Genomic DNA, 18,067 nt, shown 5'->3' on the forward strand with positions numbered 1-18,067 from the left:
ACCTCAGTATTTTGTGACAAGAGGTTCCTCTGCAGTGCAGATCTTATGCCTGTAAAACTCAGGCTAACCCTCCAACACACACACACACACACACACACACACACACACACACACACACACACACACACACACACACACACACTTAACCACAGAGACGTTCCTGTATAAAATCTGTCCAGCAAGAAGTACAGGGGTTGGACAAAATAATGGAAACTAATAACACTATATTACAGCCACTACTGGTGTCCCATATTGGCAGATTCGGATCATTCATTAGTATACATATATGCAGAAACAGTAGGGGACTGTGGGCTATGTGCTGGCTTTGGGGTGGGGGAGGGGCACTCTTAGCTACCACCCAGAGTCAGTCAGGTGGTGTTCTCCCCCAGTATGCAGCCAAAATAAAATTTCATCTTCATCGAATGCTTATTCTGGTCAGGGTCGAGGTGGAAGCACTAAACACAGGGCAGAAGCCCTCCGAACGGTCTGTTGGCATGGAGACTCGGTGTTTGCAAAACAAACCTGGATCCTCGTCCAAGCAAGTCTGTCACGGTTCCAGCCGATTTCCAGATTAACTTTTGAATTATTGCCCCGACTGTAAATATGGACGGTTTCAGGAAAGCAACTATTTAGGTGGTGGATCATTCTCAGCACTGCAGTGACACTGACATGGTGGTGGTGTGTTAGTGTGTGTTGTGCTGGTATGAGTGGATCAGACACAGCAGCACTGCTGGAGTTTTAAAACACCTCACTGTCGCTGCTAATATCCAGCCAACAGCGCCCAGTGGGCAGCATCCTGTGACCACTGATGAAGGTCTAAAAGACGACCAACTCAAACAGCAGCAATAGATGAGTGATGAGTGGACAGTGAGTGGACACGGTATTTGAAAACTTCATCAGCACTGCTGTGTCTGATCCACTCATACCAGCACAACACACACTAACACACCACCACCATGTCAGTGTCACTGCAGTGCTGAGAATGATCCACCACCTAAATTATACCTGCTCTGTGGGGGTCCTGACCATTGAAGAACAGCATGAAAGGGGGCTAACAAAGCATGCAGAGAAACAGATGGACTACAGTCAGTAATTGAAGAACTACAAAGTGCTTCTATATGCTAAGTGGAGCTGATAAAATGGACAGTGAGTGTAGAAACAAGGAGGTGGTTTTAATGTTATGGCTGATCAGTGTGTAATGTCATCTTTATAGACCTAAGGTTTTGCACAGCTGAAACAGGACAGGGCCTTCCATAAACCTTAGAGTCTAGAGTTTATTAAGCAATTTGGTTATTCATAACATGTAGATCGGGGTGCCCAATACATCGATCGCGATCAACCAGTTGCCAGCACCTCATTCAAACAGGTCAATGTGATCGACACGAAACGTGGCCGCTGTTTCTTTAATTTGCGGTTTGTCACCATAGCCCCGCCTCAGTCCGCCTTCTAATCTAGAAAGTTTTCATTCATCTGTAGCCAGTTTGCGCCATTTTTGCATTTTTCCTTTTGTAACCTACACTGTTTGTGAGGATGAGTGCGCAACCAAGCACAAAGAACGTGCTAATCATAAATAATCGTAAATAATCGTAAATAATCATGGATAAAGACGTTGTCGGTATATTAAAGCATTTCCTGATGCTATTAACGTAGCTGTTATAAGATGATAAGCAGATTTCTACCTGCATATTGGGACATGATGCAAAATATCCACATCATTTTTGTAAAGTTACACTCAAAGGTCATGCAGACTCCATATTAACACTAGCCAAAAAACAAAAATAAACCATTAGCCAAAACTAGCGCTCCTCACGACTATTCAAAAGTAGCGGTGAGAAACAGATAGCTCACTAGCGCCACTCTCAGATCACATAAACAAAGCGTCCGTTGTCAGCAATTATCAACAAAAAAGGTATTGTTTGGTTAATACTAATCAGATAACCGGTTAATCATTAACATCCCTAATTAGTAGCTAATTATTTGTTCATATAAAACATATACGATTTACCTCTTTAACTATTAATTAATCATGCATATTAAAGTATAACATAAGTTATGATTGGATGACGCCAGCTTCAAGGACAATTCCCAATCCCAACATCTCTGCTCTCTCTCTGAAAACGATCTGTGCCTTATTTAAGAAGATGTTCCGTGTTCTTCGGCTCTAGGACAAGGGCGGATGTGTGGAAGGACCGAGCCCTGTGGTAAGTGCTGAGCTGCGGGGGGAGGGAAACATCCGTGATTAATGGCTGTGTTACATTATCTAAGACTCTGCAGTCAGCCCGCGTCCGGATAAGGCCGGACTTCAATAATTCATTCCGACTAAAAGTGACAGCACGTAGATACGCTCAGGTAGACAGGCATGAGGTTTGAGGAGGAAACCGGCGTCGAGTTGTTCGGCTGTTCGGTGGCGAATTGGCTGCATCGTGTAGTTCCATGACACCAGTGCAATGATGGCAACTAATACATGCCATGGTTTACAAAGGACACGGAGAAGGATATAACGAAAGAAAAACAGATCAATTTTATTTAGGGCTGTCAAACGATTAAAAATTTTAATCGCGATTAATCTCAGAATTTCATATAGTTAATCGCGATTAATCACATTAAAAAAAATCTGTGTAAATGTTATAGAAAACAAGGATTTTTAAGTGAAATGTTACAATTAAAATGGTGAACACATTTTATGCTATATGTACTTATGTTAAAAACTGCTGGGACAAGAGAAAACTGTAAGGGAGTTTTATTCACTCACATACTAGGCAGTAAATGTCAGATTGTAGGTTAGAATTTCTCCATCAGTATTGTGACAATGGTTTGATGGACGTTTCTACACGAAGTGAGTGTGTTTTGACCCTTTGGGGCTTCCATAGTTCATGAACTAACGTGCTCGACTCAGCTTTCCGGTATTCGGTACAGAAGAAGAAGTTAATTAAGTGTAATAAAGTGTTCTGCTCCCGACAACTTGTGAATATAGCGTGTATTTATTTCTTTATTAAGCAAGTGCATCACTACAACGCTCGGTTACATTATGTTAACAAACCGCAAATGAAAAACGGTGGCAAGTCCGACATTAAAACGTTTGTTCTACCAGTCAAGTGTCAACATGAACTAGAATTTGCGTTAACGGCACTAATTTCTTTAATCGCGTTAAATTAAGATCGCGTTAATGCGTTATTATCGCGTTAACTTCGACAGCCCTAATTTTATTACATGTGCTACATGTAGGCGAGCGTAAGGATTTGAGCGAGTTTGATGAGGGCCCAATTGTGATGGCTAGACAACTGGGTCAGAGCATCTCCAAAACTGCAGATCTTGTGGGGTGTTCCTGTATCTAAAGTGGTCCAAGGAAAGAACAGTGGTAAACCGACGACAGGGTCATGGGCGACCAAGGCTCACTGATGCACGTGGGGAGCGAAGGCTAGCCTGTGTGGTCTGATCCAACAGACAAGCCAACAATGGGCACGTGAGCATCGGAACGGGATCACAGAGCTATGGAAGAAGGTGGCCTGGTCTGATGAATCACGTTTTCTTTTACATCACGTGGATGGCCGGGTGCGTGTGCGTCGCTTACCTGGGGAACGCATGGCACCAGGATGCACTATGGGAAGGGCTGTTTTGGCAGCAAAAGGGGGACCAAGACATTATTAGGAAGGTGGTCATAATGTTATGCCTGATCGGTGTATACATCTACTGTATCTGTACAAAATTATGCCCACAAGATGCCTGTGTATGTAGTTCTAACCTAGCAGCCCACACAAGTGACCACGATATCTCCCCGCAGCCCACAAAAGGACAGAACAGTTGTGGCACAATTATCGACACTGATCAGACCGAGAGTTCTAAACAAGCTTCCACACAGCTGCACTAAAAGCTCACGCTAATTACAGAACAAGCAAAACACAACAAATTGTAGCATTGTTTGCTATGGTGAGCATATATGCTGCTTTAAGGCTCGGTTTTTACAGCTCGCCACTGAACTCATAGTTCAATCTGGTTGAATCTTGACCCAGTTTGCTTCTCACTCACTCACTCACTATCTTAACCGTTTATCCAATCAGGGTCGCGGGGGGGCGGTGCTGGAGCCTATCCCAGCTTTTCAATGGGCGCAAGGCACACAGTAACACCCTGGACAAGACGCCACATATATACACACACACACACCCATTCACCTATAGGGCAAAATAGTGTCTACAATTAACCTGACTGCATGTTTTGGCACTGTGGGAGGAAACCCACTCAGACACGGCGAGAACACGCAAACTCCACACAGTGTTTTAGCAGCAGTATGAGCCAGAGATGTTCACAAGTCACAAAATACGAGTCCGAGTCAAGTCACGAGTCTTTAGGCTAGAGTCCGAGTAGAGTCACGAGACTTTAGGCTAGAGTTCGAGTCAAGTCACGAGTCTTTAGGCTAGAGTCTGAGTCAAGTCACAAGTCTTTAGGCTAGAGTCCGAGTCAAGTCACGAGTCTTTAGGCTAGAGTCCGAGTCAAGTCACGAGTCTTTAGGCTAGAGTCCGAGTCAAGTCACAAGTCTTTAGGCTAGAGTTCGAGTCGAGTCAAGAGTCTTTAGGCTAGAGTCCGAGTCAAGTCACAAGTCTTTAGACTAGAGTTCGAGTCGAGTCAAGAGTCTTTAGGCTAGAGTCCGAGTCAAGTCACAAGTCTTTAGGCTAGAGTTCGAGTCGAGTCAAGAGTCTTTAGGCTAGAGTCCGAGTCAAGTCACAAGTCTTTAGGCTAGAGTCCGAGTCAAGTCACAAGTCTTTAGGCTAGAGTTCGAGTCGAGTCAAGAGTCTTTAGGCTAGAGTCCGAGTCAAGTCACAAGTCTTTAGACTAGAGTTCGAGTCGAGTCAAGAGTCTTTAGGCTAGAGTCCGAGTCAAGTCACAAGTCTTTAGGCTAGAGTCCGAGTCAAGTCAAGAGTCTTTAGGCTAGAGTCCGAGTCAAGTCACAAGTCTTTAGGCTAGAGTTCGAGTCAAGTCACAAGTCTTTAGGCTAGAGTTCGAGTCAAGTCAAGAGTCTTTAGGCTAGAGTCCGAGTCAAGTCACAAGCCTTTAGGCTAGAGTCCGAGTCAAGTCACGAGTCTTTAGGCTAGAGTCCGAGTCAAGTCACAAGTCTTTAGGCTAGAGTTCGAGTCAAGTCAAGAGTCTTTAGGCTAGAGTCCGAGTCCGAGTCAAGTCACAAGTCTTTAGGCTAGAGTCCGAGTCAAGTCACAAGTCTTTAGGCTAGAGTCCGAGTCAAGTCACAAGTCTTTAGGCTAGAGTTCGAGTCAAGTCAAGAGTCTTTAGGCTAGAGTCCGAGTCAAGTCACAAGTCTTTAGGCTAGAGTCCGAGTCAAGTCACGAGTCTTTAGGCTAGAGTCCGAGTCAAGTCAAGTGTCTTTAGACTAGAGTTGTTCGGCGCCCTCATAACTGATGCAATGGCACCCGCACAGAGACAAAGGATAATGAGGATCAGGGTGTGGCTCTCCGTACACAAAACGTGTCGGAGGGGACGTGTGTTAGTCACGGCTCTCCTCAGTCAGGGTAGAGATCAACATCAGTAAAGAGGAATACAACTAGATTGGACCTGGCCAAGGTAATGCAGCAAGATATTCCACTAGCGCACCAGCAATGGGATTCTGAACTCTATGAGTTCGAATCTCAGCTCTGCTACCAGTCGGATGAGCGCCCCCTTGCGAGCACAATTGGCAGTGCCTGCAGCGGACAGAATGTGCCACTAAAGTCCCATTGCTGGGTGGGAATATACCGGACTAAAAAGGGGGCGGGGTCTTAGACGCTGTGTAAGGACCCTGGTTAGTAGTCCGAGGCGCCTGTACAGAAGGGGAGGAACGTGGAGATCAGTGTGTGACTCGAATAAGAAGGGTTCGGTGGACTGGGCATGCATCAGAGGGAGCATGTGTCAGGCAAATATACCCTCCTCTGATGCAACTGGGGTCTCAAGCATCGGAAGACTAATTGGCTACGCTAAATTAGGAGCAGAAGAGAAGATAATGCATACATAAAATATCAAAAAAGAGGAAAGACATTCCACAGAACACACTCCAAGCCACGGTGCATCGGAATGACAGGAATTCCCCCCGTTTCTAAATAAAACAAATGAAACTGACCTTCAAAAAGTTCTTTTCTGGATAAAACTGGCATCCGATTACAAAGAAATGAAGTACCCATGAGTCACTGCTTTAAGTTATCAGTGTCTGTTATGAATCATCCCTCTCTAGGACTTGAAACATTAGCACAAGGTTCTAAAGGCGGACGGAAATTCGTCTGCTGCTAGAGCGCGTGGAACACCAGGTGACTCCAAACAGGTGATTGTAATCATGAGTCTTTGATGAGCAAAGATGATCAGAGGATCCAGTTTGTCAACAAATGTGTGAGAAAATCATTAAAATGTTTAAGAACAATGAACCTCAAAGATAGATTGGAATGGATTTGCATATTTCTCCCTCTACAGTGCATAATATCATTAAACTATTCAAGGAATCAGGAGGAATTTCAGTGCATAAAGACCAAGAGTGCAAGCTTAACCTGAACACCTGTGATCTTCCATCCCTCAGACGGCACTGAATCAAGAACCACCACTCAACAATAGCTGATATAACCACATGGGTGAGGGATTACTTTGGTAAACCTGCACAAATGCCACAATGCAAAAAAGAAGCCTTATGTTAACCATGTCCAGAAGCGGCGTCGACTTCTCTGGGCTCTGAGGCATCTAGGATGGACCATCACACAGCGTAAATGTGTATTGTGGTCAGATGAATCAGCATTCCAGGACGCCGTGTGCTCCGGACCAAAGACGAAAAGCACCATCCAGACTGTTATCAAGTCCAAAACAAGTCCAAAAGCCAGGGTCTGTCATGGTATGTGGGTGTGTCAGTGCCCTTGGCAAAGGTCATTTACACTTCTGTGATGGTAGTATTAATGCAGAAAAGTACATCGAGATCTTAGAGCAACATGTGCTGCCTTCAAGACGTCATCTTTTCCAGGGACGTCCATGCATGTAATGCTGCACAGATTACAAAGACATGGCTGTGGAAGAAGAGGGTACGGGTACTGGACTGGCCTGCCTGCAGTCCTGACCTGTCCCCAATAGAGAATGTGCACAAGACATCCAAGAAACTCATGGTCAGATCAGGTTTCCGAATACCTTCAGTCATATGGCTCACATTGCCAAATAAGGAAATTACCATATAGCTGAATGGGTGTGTGTATGAGTGTGTGTATGTGTGTCTGCCCTGCGATGGACTGGCTGGATGGAATGGTGTTACCACCCAAGTAACACAACAAAAATTTAAAGAGGTCCAGTTAGAGAAAATTTCTTGAAGCAAAGGTCCGGAATGTTATATATATACAGTGTATCACAAAAGTGAGTACACCCCTCACATTTCTGCAAATATTTCATTATATCTTTTCATGGGACAACACTATAGACATGAAACTTGGATATAACTTAGAGTAGTCAGTGTACAGCTTGTATAGCAGTGTAGATTTACTGTCTTCTGAAAATAACTTAACACACAGCCATTAATGTCTAAATAGCTGGCAACATAAGTGAGTACACCCCACAGTGAACATGTCCAAATTGTGCCCAAAGTGTCAATATTTTGTGTGACCACCATTATTATCCAGCACTGCCTTAACCCTCCTGGGCATGGAATTCACCAGAGCTGCACAGGTTGCTACTGGAATCCTCTTCCACTCCTCCATGATGACATCACGGAGCTGGTGGATGTTAGACACCTTGAACTCCTCCACCTTCCACTTGAGGATGCGCCACAGGTGCTCAATTGGGTTTAGTCCATCACCTTTACCTTCAGCTTCCTCAGCAAGGCAGTTGTCATCTTGGAGGTTGTGTTTGGGGTCATTATCCTGTTGGAAAACTGCCATGAGGCCCAGTTTTCGAAGGGAGGGGATCATGCTCTGTTTCAGAATGTCACAGTACATGTTGGAATTCATGTTTCCCTCAATGAACTGCAGCTCCCCAGTGCCAGCAACACTCATGCAGCCCAAGACCATGATGCTACCACCACCATGCTTGACTGTAGGCAAGATACAGTTGTCTTGGTACTTCTCACCAGGGCGCCGCCACACATGCTGGACACCATCTGAGCCAAACAAGTGTATCTTGGTCTCGTCAGACCACAGGGCATTCCAGTAATCCATGTTCTTGGACTGCTTGTCTTCAGCAAACTGTTTGCGGGCTTTCTTGTGCGTCAGCTTCCTTCTGGGATGACGACCATGCAGACCGAGTTGATGCAGTGTGCGGCGTATGGTCTGAGCACTGACAGGCTGACCTCCCACGTCTTCAACCTCTGCAGCAATGCTGGCAGCACTCATGTGTCTATTTTTTAAAGCCAACCTCTGGATATGACGCCGAACACGTGGACTCAACTTCTTTGGTCGACCCTGGCGAAGCCTGTTCCGAGTGGAACCTGTCCTGGAAAACCGCTGTATGACCTTGGCCACCATGCTGTAGCTCAGTTTCAGGGTGTTAGCAATCTTCTTATAGCCCAGGCCATCTTTGTGGAGAGCAACAATTCTATTTCTCACATCCTCAGAGAGTTCTTTGCCATGAGGTGCCATGTTGAATATCCAGTGGCCAGTATGAGAGAATTGTACCCAAAACACCAAATTTAACAGCCCTGCTCCCCATTTACACCTGGGACCTTGACACATGACACCAGGGAGGGACAACGACACATTTGGGCACAATTTGGACATGTTCACTGTGGGGTGTACTCACTTATGTTGCCAGCTATTTAGACATTAATGGCTGTGTGTTGAGTTATTTTCAGAAGACAGTAAATCTACACTGCTATACAAGCTGTACACTGACTACTCTAAGTTATATCCAAGTTTCATGTCTATAGTGTTGTCCCATGAAAAGATATAATGAAATATTTGCAGAAATGTGAGGGGTGTACTCACTTTTGTGATACACTGTATATATATATTAACATTTTCAGCAGACGCTTTTATCCAAAGCGACTTACACAATGAGCGGAACACAATGAGCAACTGAGGGTTAAGGACCTTGCTCAGGGACCCAACAGTGGCAACTTGGTGGTGGCGGGGCTTGAACTATTCTGTTTAATAGTCCAGTACATTAACCACTGAGCTATCACTGCATAACATATAATATATATATTGATATATATTATATATAAGTAGCCTAGTAGTTGTATCAACATCTGCATGTAATCAATAACTGACTGTCAAATCAGATGTCTGTTTATTTATTAGGATTTTAACGTCATGTTTTACACTTTGGTTACATTCATGACAGGAACGGTAGTCACTCATTACACAAGACTCATCAGGTCACAAGTTTATATTGAACACAGTCATGGACAATTCAGTGTCTCCAATTCACCTCACTTGCACATCTTAAAGGGGGGGGGGGGGGGGGGGAATTGCAAAGGGTCTAAGAGGACAAGCAGTCCAAGAGGACCAGAGGAAACAAAAACAGTCCAGGAACGCTGGATCTATGTTCTCAATCCATCGTTAACAGTACATGGGTTTTCAAAATGCTAGCTCGCACGTAAGTCGCACACACAGCAACTTCAGACTCGTTTCAAATGACTCTGACTCGACTCATGATATATACATATATATATATATATATATACCTGCAACACACACAAGGGGTAAATGTTCCAGCCAGCTTCCGGCATAGTGATGAAGCGTCGCTCCCTCCTCCCTACACAGTTTGAAGTTCACTTCATTTGAACATTTTCATCACCTTTGGATTGGAATCTCACTTAAAATGGTGGAATACCCTACGTAGTGCACTTCACAAGAACAACTGGGGTGAATGGATGTATGGGTTGTAAGGCTTTCTGAACCAATCAGACCTTCTGATTGTAATTGTTAGTAAGAAATGCTGTTATTTGCATGTATTCAGTTTGCGTCACACAGATGATTGTCGATGAAACGCTTGATCGGCTTTCTAACGAGTTCGTGTTTTACTTCACGACTGGGAAAAGTTTGGAGATTTTTAATTATAAGCACATTTACAAAATAACGGATTCTATTCCTAATGGGACACACGGTTATAAATTTAATAGCATCTGGAAGAACATAAGCTCAGGTAAGCAGCGGTTATGATTTCTTTGCTGTGTTTTGGATTTTGGCCACTGTGCCGTAATTTATCGGGCGCTTTTATTTTGCAATGAAAACAAAACGTATCAGTTTAAGCTTTTAACTGGAACCTTCTTGTTACTGAAATTACATTCATTTGCACAATGACTAGGAAAGTAAAGGCACCAAGTAAAACGGCTAAATACAGTCGCTAATCTGTTGTTTTTTATCTGAACTTACAGATTATTTGTTTATTTCTATGCTACATTTCCAATATATGTTTTGTGTAGATTATATTGACTCGTGACTTGACTCAAACTCTAGCCTAAAGACTCGTGACTCGACTCTGACTCTAGCCTAAAGACTCGTGACTTGACTCTAACTCTAGCCTAAAGACTCGTGACTTGACTCGGACTCTAGCCTAAAGACTCGTGACTTGACTTGGACTCTAGCCTAAAGACTCGTGACTCGACTCGGACTCTAGCCTAAAGACTCGTGACTCGAATCAGACTCTAGCCTAAAGACTCGTGACTCGACTCGGACTCTAGCCTAATACAGGACCATGATGCATCATTTCTGTAAGATCCACATGTCCAGGTGTCCTGTACTGATGCTATACAGCATCCCTACAGCAATGGTTCTGTCACTCATGGTTTAAATGATGACGCCCCCACCAGCGCTGAGATCTAGGTTTAAACCTCAAGGGTGCTATAGATTGACCAGGCATCTACACGAACATGATTGGCTATGCCTGAGGGAGGGAAGGCCCACACTGGCACCCAGTTAGGAGTACTCCTGCTTTGTGCAGTGCAGTTTCCAGAGGGAACTGGACCTGCCATGACCCCGCCAGCATAAAGCAGTAAAGAGATCTGACAGCAACAGACAATATTAATCAATATTACTAATTCTAATTCCGACTGGGAATCCACGGCCGCTTGAGCAACCCCAGATTTAATCGAAGAGGGCCGGATCGCCACACGCCCCCTACGACACGTGTCAAATCTGCGGCCGCTTCTCATCACCTGCTAGTGTTGGGTTCCTACACACAGCAGTATCACATTTGGACAGACACACTAAGCTCCATGTGAGCTCAACATTGATGGGAGCCTGATAAAGGAGCCGGATAGGGACTCCTCATAACTGAGGCAATTACGACCTCTGCTGGCTGACTGATAGCACCTGCACAGAGTCGAGGAATAATGCTGATCAGGGTGTGGCTCTCCGTGCACAAGGCTGATCCGCATATGGACTCGCCTGGTGCAGGTGAAAAGATGCAGTCAGCTACTGCACACATGTCCAAGGGGAGGGGGCGTGTGTCAGTCTCGCTCTCCTCAATCAGGGCGGGGATTGGCGTCAGTAGAGAGGAAGTGTAATGCAATCGGGTTATTGGATACGACTAGATTGGGAGGAAAATTTTCAGCATTTAGCCGACGCAGACGCCCTGATAGGGTGGCTGTAGCCTAGTGGTTAAGGTACTGGACCAGTAATCAGAAGGTTGGCGGTTTAAGCCTCACCACTACCAGGCTGACACTGTTGGGCCCTTGAGCAAGGCATTTAACCCTCAATTGTTTAGATTGTATACTGTCACAACTGTACAGCATCACGGTGGCTTAGTGGGTAGCACTGTCACCTCACAGCAAGAAGGTCCTGGGTTTGATCCCCAGGCGGGGCGGTCCGGGTCCTTTCTGTGCGGAGTTTGCATGTTCTCCCCGTGTCTGCGTGGGTTTCATCCGGGAGCTCCGGTTTCCTCCCACAGTCCAGAAACATGCAGTCAGGTTAACTGGAGACACTGAATTGCCCTATAAGTGAATGGGTGTGTATGGGTGTCTGCCCTGCGATGGACTGGCGTCCCGTCCAGGGTGTTACTGTGTGCCTTGTGCCCATTGAAAAGCTGGGATAAGCTCCAGCACCCAACACCTAACCCTAACCCTAAATCACCCCAAGCCCCCGCCCCCACGCGCGCGACCCTAATTGGGTAAGCGGATAAGAAAATGAATAAATGAATGACTTACAGTACTGTGACAGTATATAGTCTAAGTAATTGAGGATTAAGGGCCTTGCTCAAGGGCCCAACAGTAGCACCTTGGCAGTGGTGGGGTTTGAACCAGCAACCTTCTGATTACTAGCCAAGTACCTTAACCACTAGGTTACAGTGTCCCTACTGTCTTCAAAAGAGTATAGGTTGTTATAGGGCAGGTGTAGCCTAGAGATTAAGGTACTGGAATAGTAAGCAGAAGGTTGCTGGTTCAAACCCCACCGCTGCCTGTTTGCCTCAGTTGCTTAGACTGTATAATGTCGCTTCGGCTGAATGCCAAAAATGTAAATGTAAATAGCTGCAAAAGGAAGGCTCATGATAAGGTGTCCACATACTTTTGGTCATCTGGTGTATTATACATAGACAAATCTGTACAGACGTCCGAAAGTGTGGGTCCTGACTGCACGCGTGCACGCACACACACACACACACACAGCAGTTCGGTGCAGCGTCTCTCATCAATTAGCATCTGCTTCCTCGATATGCCAGTACACGGCATGTTAACCGATGCAACGGAGAGGAGGCCAATCGTTACTGTGACTAATAACCGGCTATATCAGCTGACAGCTCACTAGATCGTCGGAAAATTCCCCTACCACCACCCCCCAGCCCCCATCCTTATTTGGCACCTCTGTGATGCTCGAACAGAACAGTCAGGGGGGTAAAAAAAAAACAAAAAAAAAACGGACTGGATGCGTCGGATTTCAGCACCAGCGAGTTGCGGACAGCACCAGCAGCAGAAGCAGCAGAAGCAGCAGAAGCAGCAGAAGCAGCAGAAGCAGCACTGCGCGCATCACGGTACGCTCGTTGCACGTGAGCGCGCACTCACACGAAGGGTGGGTGATTCCCGTAGCCAGGTAAAGCGCACGTATCCAATCCCCTCCGTTAAATAGTCTCCTTTTTTTCTGGAGGCTCATGCGCGGTGGAGCTACCAGCCTCACGAAGACGTGACGTGCGGCAAACTCACAGCCATTTGCATTCAGCGTGTGTAAACGCGTCCCCTCCTCTTCCACCGGAGCAGCAGCACAGACCCAGCCATGTTCAACCCCAAACCAGATTCAATCCGAGCTGGAAAAACCTGACATCCACGCGTTTGGACCCAGCATACAGACGATTTCTAGTTTTAACAATAATAAGCAGCACTTATAAGCAGACTCAACCCAATCTGATCTGACCTGAGATCAGTCAACACACCAGTTTGTTTGTTTATTAGGATTTTAACGTCATGTTGTACACTTTGGTTACATTCATGACAGGAACGGTAGTTACTCATTACACAAGGTTCATCAGGTCACGAGGTTATATCGAACACAGTCATGGACGATTCAATGTCTCCAATTCACCTCACTTGCACATCTTTGGACTGTTGGAGGAAACCGGAGCACCCGGAGTAAACCCACGCAGGCACGGAGGCAGGGAGAACATGCAAACTCCACACAGAAAGGACCCGGACCGCCTCACCTGGGGATCGAACCCAGGACCTTCTAGCTGTGAGCCGCCCGTCAAAACACCAGACTTGTATGTTATTTATTAGGATTTTAACGTCATGTTTTACACACCTTACATTCATGACAGTCAAACACACACTCATGGACAATTCTGTATCTCCTATTTACTTGAGGACACTTGCACGTCTTTGGACTGTTGGAGGAAACCGGAGCACCCGGAAAAAACCCACACAGAAAGGACCCACCTGGGCTGAACGGACCTTCTAGCTGTGAGGCGACCAGTCAGTGGCGTAACTAGGAGCTCATGGGGTCCCAGTGCAAAACAATTTTTTGGGTCCCCTCAACAAATGTCATATACATACATAAATGTCGTGTATATATATATTGTTTATAGGCATGCCTTATTCCATATATATCAGTGTTTGCTATATATTTCAATAGGGGGCAGTGAGGTGGATGGTTGAGTTCATGTCATGGAGGGCCCCCCCCCTCCTCTGCCATGGGCCCAAGTGCACCTGCCCCTCCCCCCCCATTTGCTCATCTGACATGTCTACACGGAGTGTCCTATGGAGCACCGAAAACGGTGCAGCACGGGCAGGTTCGAATCCCTAACACTCACGAATGATTCAGATAATGCAAAGCTGTACGGATTCCTGTTACCGTGATCAGTATTCCGTACACCGAATCAGGCACCTAATATTGACATTATTTCGAACCCGGGTGAATCAGGGCTTGTGATGGGGGTATGGTTTAGTCCCTGGGATTAGAACCATTAGTCCAGCTGGTGCTTGGAAATGAATAAGGGGGGGTGTACGGAATACTGTGAGTGATCAGTAATTGATTGCACGGTGAATTCTCATGCTCATGATGGACACACATGATGTTCCACGTGCTTCTAACGTTGCATCAATAGTTTAGGGAAAGCCCTTTCCTATTAGAGCACAAAGCAGAGTCTATAAAGCAGGCACCAGTCCCAAAGCCCTAACCTTTCCATACAGTGTATCACAAAAGTGAGTACACCCCTCACATTTCTGCAGATATTTAAGTATATCTTTTCATGGGACAACACTGACAAAATGACACTTTGACACAATGAAAAGTAGTCTGTGTGCAGCTTGTATAACAGTGTAAATTTATTCTTTCCTCAAAATAACTCAATATACAGCCATTAATGTCTAAACCACCGGCAACAAAAGTGAGTACACCCCTAAGAGACTACACCCCTAAATGTCCAAATTGAGCACTGCTTGTCATTTTCCCTCCAAAATGTCATGTGATTTGTTAGTGTTACTAGGTCTCAGGTGTGCATAGGGAGCAGGTGTGTTCAATTTAGTAGTACAGCTCTCACACTCTCTCATACTGGTCACTGAAAGTTAAAACATGGCACCTCATGGCAAAGAACTCTCTGAGGATCTTAAAAGACGAATTGTTGCGCTACATGAAGATGGCCAAGGCTACAAGAAGATTGCCAACACCCTAAAACTGAGCTGCAGCACAGTGGCCAAGATCATCCAGCGTTTTAAAAGAGCAGGGTCCACTCAGAACAGACCTCGCGTTGGTCGTCCAAAGAAGCTGAGTGCACGTGCTCAGCGTCACATCCAACTGCTGTCTTTGAAAGATAGGCGCAGGAGTGCTGTCAGCATTGCTGCAGAGATTGAAAAGGTGGGGGGTCAGCCTGTCAGTGCTCAGACCATACGCCGCACACTACATCAAATTGGTCTGCATGGCTGTCACCCCAGAAGGAAGCCTCTTCTGAAGTCTCTACACAAGAAAGCCTGCAAACAGTTTGCTGAAGACATGTCAACAAAGGACATGGATTACTGGAACCATGTCCTATGGTCTGATGAGACCAAGATTAATTTGTTTGGTTCAGATGGTCTCAAGCATGTGTGGCGGCAATCAGGTGAGGAGTACAAAGATAAGTGTGTCATACCTACAGTCAAGCATGGTGGTGGGAATGCCATGGTCTGGGGCTGCATGAGTGCAGCAGGTGTTGGGGAGTTACATTTCATTGAGGGACACATGAACTCCAATATGTACTGTGAAATACTGAAGCAGAGCATGATCCCCTCCCTCCGGAAACTGGGTCGCAGGGCAGTGTTCCAGCATGATAATGACCCCAAACACACCTCTAAGACGACCACTGCTTTATTGAAGAGGCTGAGGGTAAAGGTGATGGACTGGCCAAGCATGTCTCCAGACCTAAACCCAATAGAACATCTTTGGGGCATCCTCAAGCGGAAGGTGGAGGAGCGCAAAGTCGCGAATATCCGCCAGCTCCGTGATGTCGTCATGGAGGAGTGAAAAAGCATTCCAGTGGCAACCTGTGAAGCTCTGGTAAACTCCATGCCCAGGAGAGTTAAGGCAGTTCTGGGAAATAATGGTGGCCACACAAAATATTGACACTTCAGGAACTTTCACTAAGGGGTGTACTCACTTTTGTTGCCGGTGGTTTAGACATTAATGGCTGTATATTGAGTTATTTTGAGGGAAGAATAAATTGACACTGTTATATAAGCTGCACACAGACTACTTTTCATTGTGTCAAAGTGTCATTTTGTCAGTGTTGTCCCATGAAAAGATATACTTAAATATCTGCAGAAATGTGAGGGGTGTACTCACTTTTGTGATACACTGTAACATCAGGCCTGTAGAGATTAAACGGGGCCGCACGTCTCGCATACAAGACATGAATAATTCATCACAGAGCTGCACAAACTGATCCTCTGACAGCGCGTTTTGCTGCATGACAGTCCCAACGCCAAACACACAGAGCATAAAGGTATCCACCTCCACCCCGAAAAAGCAGTCCCAGCGCGGAGGGATACGAAAACAAAGCCGTAAAGCCGAACAACATGGAACCGAATCCAGCAAAGCGGTGACAGCCGAGCCGGTTATTAAACCGCCCGAGAGCACGGACTAACCCCGAAAAATGCACCAGCAACCCGTATACACAAAAACACAAGGGTTTAAAGGACAACGTGCGCTTACCTGTTAATATTCCGACTCGAATTTGGTGGTCGTGGTTTGTTAAAATCATTCCGTCCGACGCCATGTTCCCAAGCGCTCTCGGCCGCACTGAGACAGAGCCGAGCGCCGAGCGCATCGAACCGCGGGGGCGGGCAGCGGCTACGTAAGTGCAGGCAGACTACACAAGTCGATCGACGAGCGACCTCCTCGTTTCTACACTCACTGTCCAGTTTATCAGCTCCACTTTGTAGTTCTACAATTACTGACTGTAGTCCATCTGTTTCTCTGCATGCTTTGTTAGCCCCCTTTCACCCTGTTCTTCAATGGTCAGCACTGCAGTGACACTGATCATCGTGGTGGTGTGTTAGTGTGTGTTGTGCTGGTATGAGTGGAGTTTTTAAACACCTCACTGTCACTGCTGGACTGAGAATAGTCCACCAACCAAAAATATATCCAGCCTCAAACAGCAGCAATAGATGAGCGATCGTCTCCGACTTCACATCTACAAGGTGGACCAACTAGGTAGGAGTGTCTAATAGAGTGGACAGTGAGTGGACACGGTGTTTAAAAACTCCAGCAGCGCTGCTGTGTCTGATCCACTCATACCAGCACAACACACACTAACACACCAACACCATGTCAGTGTCACTGCAGTGCTGAGAATGATCCACCACCCAAATAATACCTGCTCTGTGGTGGTCCAGTGGGGGTCCTGATTATTGAAGAACAGGGTGAAAGGGGGCCAACAAAGCATGCACAGAAACAGATGGACTACAGTCAGTAATTGTAGAACTACAAAGTGCTTCTCTATGGTAAGTGGAGCTGATAAAATGGACAGCGAGTGTAGAAACAAGAAGGTGGTTTTAATGTTATGGCTGATCAGTGTATTCAGTATGTATTGGACGTTATGTTTCCTAAAAGACATTATGAAGACTCTTTGCCTTGCTGCAATGGCCTTTGTTGGCAAAACCATTAATCACCACTGTCTTTCACCTTGAGAACACCCCCCCCCCCCTTCCCATCAACTCCACCACATTAAAGCAGTTGATAGCATCATGTTTTTCAGCAGGGGTTGGAAAACCTGTCAGTGCTGAAGGCAAGATGGATAAAGCCACGGGGGTAAAAAACAAAAACAAACCTGTTCCGGTCTGCAACGGACTTAAAGCAGGGCAAAGATTCACCTTTCAGCCATACTGCATACAAGCTACACTAAATGGTTCAAATCCCAACCTCAATTAGCTTGGATGTCCAAATTTAAACCCAACAGTCTGTATCCAATCTGCCAGAGCTTGAGCAGGTTTTGCCAAGAAGACTTGGAATAATATCAGGTACTGTAGACGTGCACTATATTGCCAAAAGTATTCGCTCGTCTGCCTTCACACGCATATGAACTTGAGTGACGTCCCATTCTTAATCCATAGGCTTTAATATGATGTCGGCCCACCCTTTGCAGCTATAACAGCTTCAACTCCTCTGGGAAGGCTTTCCACAAGGTTTTGGAGTGTGTTTATGGGAATTTTTGACCATTCTTCCAGAAGCGC

At 45.8% G+C, this 18,067-nt stretch overlaps 1 protein-coding gene across 6 annotated transcripts in view; it reads right to left on the reverse strand.

The window, feature by feature from the left end:
- The window catches only part of gphna (gephyrin a), a 57,394-nt gene extending 40,771 nt beyond the window's left edge, over positions 1 to 16,623 (reverse strand). For all 6 annotated transcript variants that reach the window (XM_063006789.1, XM_063006785.1, XM_063006790.1 and 3 more), the window contains exon 1: positions 16,548 to 16,623. In XM_063006789.1, the coding sequence (XP_062862859.1) occupies positions 16,548 to 16,611 (64 nt within the window). In that variant the 5' untranslated portion in view covers positions 16,612 to 16,623. The remainder of the gene's footprint in view (positions 1 to 16,547) is intronic.
- Positions 16,624 to 18,067: the final 1,444 nt, after the last annotated feature.

The sequence above is a fragment of the Trichomycterus rosablanca genome, chromosome 13 (assembly GCF_030014385.1).
Source record: "Trichomycterus rosablanca isolate fTriRos1 chromosome 13, fTriRos1.hap1, whole genome shotgun sequence".
In the NCBI taxonomy this organism is placed as follows: Eukaryota; Metazoa; Chordata; class Actinopteri; order Siluriformes; family Trichomycteridae; genus Trichomycterus; species Trichomycterus rosablanca.